The sequence below is a fragment of the Melanotaenia boesemani genome, chromosome 9 (genome assembly GCF_017639745.1).
Source record: "Melanotaenia boesemani isolate fMelBoe1 chromosome 9, fMelBoe1.pri, whole genome shotgun sequence".
Taxonomy (NCBI): Eukaryota; Metazoa; Chordata; class Actinopteri; order Atheriniformes; family Melanotaeniidae; genus Melanotaenia; species Melanotaenia boesemani.
Window position 1 is genome coordinate 37,150,596 of NC_055690.1, and position 6,319 is coordinate 37,156,914.

At 52.4% G+C, this 6,319-nt stretch overlaps 1 protein-coding gene across 3 annotated transcripts in view; it reads left to right on the forward strand.

Annotated features, from left to right (window-relative positions):
• Positions 1–387: 387 nt before the first annotated feature.
• Positions 388–6,319, forward strand: part of LOC121645730 (segment polarity protein dishevelled homolog DVL-3-like) — a 32,959-nt gene continuing 27,027 nt past the window's right edge. The window contains exons 1-2 of one of the 3 annotated variants that reach the window (XM_041994378.1): positions 388–794; positions 1,713–1,782. In XM_041994378.1, coding sequence (XP_041850312.1) covers positions 631–794; positions 1,713–1,782 — 234 coding nt within the window. In that variant the 5' untranslated portion in view covers positions 388–630. The remainder of the gene's footprint in view (positions 795–1,712; positions 1,783–6,319) is intronic. The other 2 variants (XM_041994376.1, XM_041994377.1) reach the window with 2 other exon arrangements.

A 6,319-nucleotide genomic window follows, 5' to 3' on the forward strand; every position in this document is an offset into this window, starting at 1 on the left:
AAATAAATGGAATAAAACCTGATAAAAAAGACATGAAAGTAGAATAAACTGAGTAAAGAGGCGCTCTGGTCAGAGTCCGGATCACCAGAGCCTCCAGGTTCAGAGACCGGACCATCAGCACCATGTTTAAGGTAAAACCAAAGACTTTTTCATTGTTCTATAAATAACTGGAGGATTTATTCTGTCCTGTGTGAATAAAGTTATTCTGTTTGATTTTCTCCACGTGGATTATTGATGTATAAACTTTTTATTGACAACATAAAATGGCGCACTGAAAGAAGAGCACATGCGGTGTTCTCCGAAGGAACCAGAACTCTTTTGGTAAGATGTTCCTACAGAACCGGGTCAGTTTCAGTCCTACTAGTTCCTTCCTCTCTCTTATTTTGAAAAGCACAGCCGGAAGTTGTGTGTGTTGTTGCGCGTGTCTTGACGTGGTTCGAAGCAGACGGAGCATCGCGGACCTGCAGCTGCTGGACCAACTCATCTGGACCAGAACCGAACGAGGAACCCCTGGACCTGCGCGGACACGCGGACCGGACAGACAGGTGCGCGGTCACGTGGGCAGACAGACGGACACGCGCAGTCTCTGTCTCAGCATCCCTCAGAGCATCCGGGGCCGAGGGGGCCACCATGGCGGAGGAGACCCGGGTCATCTATCACCTGGAGGACCAGGAGACCCCCTACCTGATCCGGATCAGCGTACCCGCGCAGCGCGTCACCCTCGCGGACTTCAAGCAGGTCCTGAACAAACCGAACGTTAAATTCTTCTTCAAGTCCGTGGACGACGACTTCGGGTGGGTCACGTGATCGATGGTGATGCTCAGATGGGCGCGGGGGCGGGGGGTCATGTGATCGACCATCAATGGGATCAGCGTTGTCATTAAAAACAGTGACCGCGCACGTGCACGGGCTTGTTTGTTTGTTTGTCCATCAGCTGTTTTCCTCTAATCCTCTGCGCGCTGCACATATGTAACAAACAAAGCTTTTAATGTTCATACCGAGGCCCGACAGGCGGGTCAGGACCAGGTCATCAGAGACCGGATCGTCAGAAGGTCCAGGTTCAGGGACCGGATCGTCAGAAGGTCCAGGCTCAGGGACCGGATCGTCAGAACCGTTCTCCTTCTTAGTCTGAACGTCCAGAAGGATTAAACAGAAAAACGGAGACCAGAATGTTTTTGAAACCATGAAGACCACCAGGATCAGCTGGTTCAGGCTCTGATTCTAGTTCTGGTTCTGGTTCATGTGCAGGCAGGATGGAGTCCTTCCAGATGCAGGTGGTTCTCTTCTGGACCATTCTGGGGGGCGTCACTCCATCCAGAACCTTTGTCTCCACCATGTCTCGAGGACCAGGCTGGACCTCAGACCAGGAAGGAAAGGAGCTGCTGAACCTTCCTAACCAGACAAGAAGTGCTGTTCTTCCAGGTGCAGATCTGGTCTACTGGGGAGGGGGCTCCTGACATTCACCATCATCTTCTCCACCTCCTCCATGGTCTCAGACTCTTCTGTTGGGTCCCTGATGGACAGATGAAGATCTCAGAAGAGTAGACAGGAAAGAGGAGGAGGAAGAAGAGGTTTGGTGGTCAAGAGGCCTGCCACCCATTTACAGAAGGAGGTTCTGATGAAGATCAGAGAATGATTTAACAGCTGATCTCAGTGATGATGGTGATGATAATGATGATGATGAAGGTTAAGAAGATGATGGTGTCTTTCAGGGTGGTCAAGGAGGAGATCAGTGATGATGATGCCAGGTTGCCATGTGTGAACGGACGGGTTGTCTGTTGGGTAAGAACCACCCACCCACACACACACACACACACGGTCCAGTTTGTGTTCTGGTTCCCGGACCAGAACCTGCCGGGAGCCTGACAGTAATTAGACCTCTAAGTCTGGTCTGGTTGGGACCTGGTTCTGACACCGGTCCAGTCCAATCCTGAATGGACATCTAAATGAATGATCAGTCATCAATGATCTGATTGATCCACTGGTTTGTGATGGTGATGATTCAGTTTGGTCCTCTGAGCTGGTTACCTAGCAACGTATCCAGCATCAGTTTATTCCTTATTCGGATCCTCGTTTAGCTGCCTCTAAGAAACCCAGTAGACTGCTTCCCAACCTCTGTTCCACTTTAAACCATGACAGACAGGTATGAGCCTCTCCATGCTCCATCATTCACCTGGGACAGGTGTCTGAAGGTGGGACAGGTGTCTAAAGGTGGGACAGGTAACTGAAGGTGGGACAGGTGTCTGAAGGTGGGACAGGTGTCTGAAGGTGGGATAGGTAACTGAAGGTGGGACAGATGTCTGAAGGTGGGACAGATAACTGAAGGTGGGACAGATGTCTGAAGGTGGGACAGGTGTCTAAAGGTGGGACAGGTAACTGAAGGTGGGACAGGTGTCTGAAGGTGGGACAGGTGTCTGAAGGTGGGACAGATGTCTGAAGGTGGGACAGGTAACTGAAGGTGGGACAGATAACTGAAGGTGGGACAGGTGTCTGAAGGTGGGACAGGTGTCTAAAGGTGGGACAGGTAACTGAAGGTGGGACAGGTGTCTGAAGGTGGGACAGGTAACTGAAGGTGGGACAGATGACTGAAGGTGGGACAGGTGTCTGAAGGTGGGACAGGTAACTGAAGGTGGGACAGATGACTGAAGGTGGGACAGGTGTCTGAAGGTGGGGCAGGTAATTGAAGATGGGACAAGTGTCTGAAGGTGGGACAGGTGTCTGAAGGTGGGACAGGTGTCTGAAGGTGGGACAGGTGTCTGAAGGTGGGATAGGTAACTGAAGGTGGGACAGATGTCTGAAGGTGGGACAGGTGTCTGAAGGTAGGACAGGTGTCTGAAGGTGGGACAGGTATCTGAAGGTGGAACAGGTAACTGAAGGTGGGACAGGTGTCTGAAGGTAGGACAGGTAACTGAAGGTGGGACAGATAACTGAAGGTGGGATAGGTAACTGAAGGTGGGACAGATGTCTGAAGGTGGGACAGGTGTCTGAAGATGGAACAGGTAACTGAAGGTGGGACAGATAACTGAAGGTGGGACAGGTGTCTGAAGGTGGGACAGGTATCTGAAGGTGGGACTGGTTTCTGAAGGTGGGACAGGTAACTGAAGGTGGGACAGATGTCTGAAGGTGGGACAGGTGTCTGAAGGTGGGACAGGTAACTGAAGGTGGGACAGATAACTGAAGGTGGGACAGGTGTCTGAAGGTGGGACAGGTGTCTGAAGGTGGGACAGGTAACTGAAGGTGGGACAGATAACTGAAGGTGGGACAGGTGTCTGAAGGTGGGACAGGTGTCTGAAGGTGGGACAGGTAACTGAAGGTGGGACAGATAACTGAAGGTGGGACAGGTGTCTGAAGGTGGGACAGGTAACTGAAGGTGGGACAGATGACTGAAGGTGGGACAGGTGTCTGAAGGTGGGACAGGTAACTGAAGGTGGGACAGATGACTGAAGGTGGGACAGGTGTCTGAAGGTGGGGCAGGTAATTGAAGATGGGACAAGTGTCTGAAGGTGGGACAAGTGTCTGAAGGTGGGACAGGTGTCTGAAGGTGGGATAGGTAACTGAAGGTGGGACAGATGTCTGAAGGTGGGACAGGTGTCTGAAGGTAGGACAGGTGTCTGAAGGTGGGACAGGTATCTGAAGGTGGGACAGGTAACTGAAGGTGGGACAGGTGTCTGAAGGTGGGACAGGTGTCTGAAGGTAGGACAGGTGTCTGAAGGTGGGACAGGTATCTGAAGGTGGGACAGGTGTCTGAAGGTGGGACAGGTAACTGAAGGTGGGACAGGTGTCTGAAGGTAGGACAGGTGTCTGAAGGTGGGACAGGTATCTGAAGGTGGAACAGGTAACTGAAGGTGGGACAGGTGTCTGAAGGTGGGACAGGTAACTGAAGGTGGGACAGATAACTGAAGGTGGGATAGGTAACTGAAGGTGGGACAGATGTCTGAAGGTGGGACAGGTGTCTGAAGGTGGGACAGGTATCTGAAGGTGGGACTGGTTTCTGAAGGTGGGACAGGTAACTGAAGGTGGGACAGATGTCTGAAGGTGGGACAGGTGTCTGAAGGTGGGACAGGTAACTGAAGGTGGGACAGATAACTGAAGGTGGGACAGGTGTCTGAAGGTAGGACAGGTGTCTGAAGGTAGGACAGGTGTCTGAAGGTGGGACAGGTATCTGAAGGTGGAACAGGTAACTGAAGGTGGGACAGGTAATTGAAGATGGGACAAGTGTCTGAAGGTGGGACAAGTGTCTGAAGGTGGGACAGGTGTCTGAAGGTGGAACAGGTAACTGAAGGTGGGACAGATGTCTGAAGGTGGGACAGGTGTCTGAAGGTAGGACAGGTGTCTGAAGGTGGGACAGGTATCTGAAGGTGGAACAGGTAACTGAAGGTGGGACAGGTGTCTGAAGGTGGGACAGGTAACTGAAGGTGGGACAGATAACTGAAGGTGGGATAGGTAACTGAAGGTGGGACAGATGTCTGAAGGTGGGACAGGTGTCTGAAGATGGAACAGGTAACTGAAGGTGGGACAGATAACTGAAGGTGGGACAGGTGTCTGAAGGTGGGACAGGTATCTGAAGGTGGGACTGGTTTCTGAAGGTGGGACAGGTAGCTGAAGGTGGGACAGATGTCTGAAGGTGGGACAGGTGTCTGAAGGTGGGACAGGTAACTGAAGGTGGGACAGATAACTGAAGGTGGGACAGGTGTCTGAAGGTGGGACAGGTGTCTGAAGGTGGGACAGGTAACTGAAGGTGGGACAGATAACTGAAGGTGGGACAGGTGTCTGAAGGTGGGACAGGTGTCTGAAGGTGGGACAGGTAACTGAAGGTGGGACAGATAACTGAAGGTGGGACAGGTGTCTGAAGGTGGGACAGGTAACTGAAGGTGGGACAGATGACTGAAGGTGGGACAGGTGTCTGAAGGTGGGACAGGTAACTGAAGGTGGGACAGATGACTGAAGGTGGGACAGGTGTCTGAAGGTGGGGCAGGTAATTGAAGATGGGACAAGTGTCTGAAGGTGGGACAAGTGTCTGAAGGTGGGACAGGTGTCTGAAGGTGGGATAGGTAACTGAAGGTGGGACAGATGTCTGAAGGTGGGACAGGTGTCTGAAGGTAGGACAGGTGTCTGAAGGTGGGACAGGTATCTGAAGGTGGGACAGGTAACTGAAGGTGGGACAGGTGTCTGAAGGTGGGACAGGTGTCTGAAGGTAGGACAGGTGTCTGAAGGTGGGACAGGTATCTGAAGGTGGGACAGGTGTCTGAAGGTGGGACAGGTAACTGAAGGTGGGACAGATAACTGAAGGTGGGACAGGTGTCTAAAGGTGGGACAGATAACTGAAGGTGGGACAGATGTCTGAAGGTGGGACAGGTGTCTGAAGGTGGGACAGGTAACTGAAGGTGGGACAGATAACTGAAGGTGGGATAGGTAACTGAAGGTGGGACAGATGTCTGAAGGTGGGACAGGTGTCTGAAGGTGGAACAGGTGTCTGAAGGTGGGACAGAAAACTGAAGGTGGGACAGGTGTCTGAAGGTGGGACAGGTATCTGAAGGTGGGACAGGTGTCTGAAGGTGGGACTGGTTTCTGAAGGTGGGACAGGTGTCTGAAGGTGGGACAGGTAACTGAACGTGGGACAGGTGTCTGAAGGTTGGACAGGTGTCTGAAGGTGGGACAGGTAACTGAAGGTGGGACAGGTGTCTGAAGGTGGGACAGGTGTCTGAAGGTGGGACAGATGTCTGAAGGTGGGACAGGTAACTGAAGGTGGGACAGATAACTGAAGGTGGGACAGGTGTCTGAAGGTAGGACAGGTAACTGAAGGTGGGACAGGTGTCTGAAGGTGGGACAGGTATTTGAAGGTGGGACAGGTAACTGAAGGTGGGACAGGTGTCTGAAGGTGGGACAGGTGTTTGAGGGTGGGACAGGTAACTGAAGGTGGGACAGGTGTCTGAAGGTGGGACAAGTGTCTGAAGGTGGGACAGGTAACTGAAGGAGGGACAGGTGTCTGAAGGTGGGACAGGTAACTGAAGGTGGGACAGATGTCTGAAGGTGGAACAGGTGTCTTAAGGTGGGACAGGTGTCTGAAGGTGGGACAGGTAACTGAAGGTGGGACAGGTGTCTGAAGGTGGGACAGGTGTTTGAAGGTGGGACAGGTAACTGAAGGTGGGACAGGTGTCTGAAGGTGGGACAGGTGTTTGAAGGTGGGACAGGTGTCTGAAGGTGGGACAGGTGACTGAAGGTGGGACAGATAACTGAAGGTGGGACAGGTGTCTGAAGGTGGGACAGGTAACTGAAGGTGGGACAGATAACTGAAGGTGGGACAGGTGTCTGAAGGTGG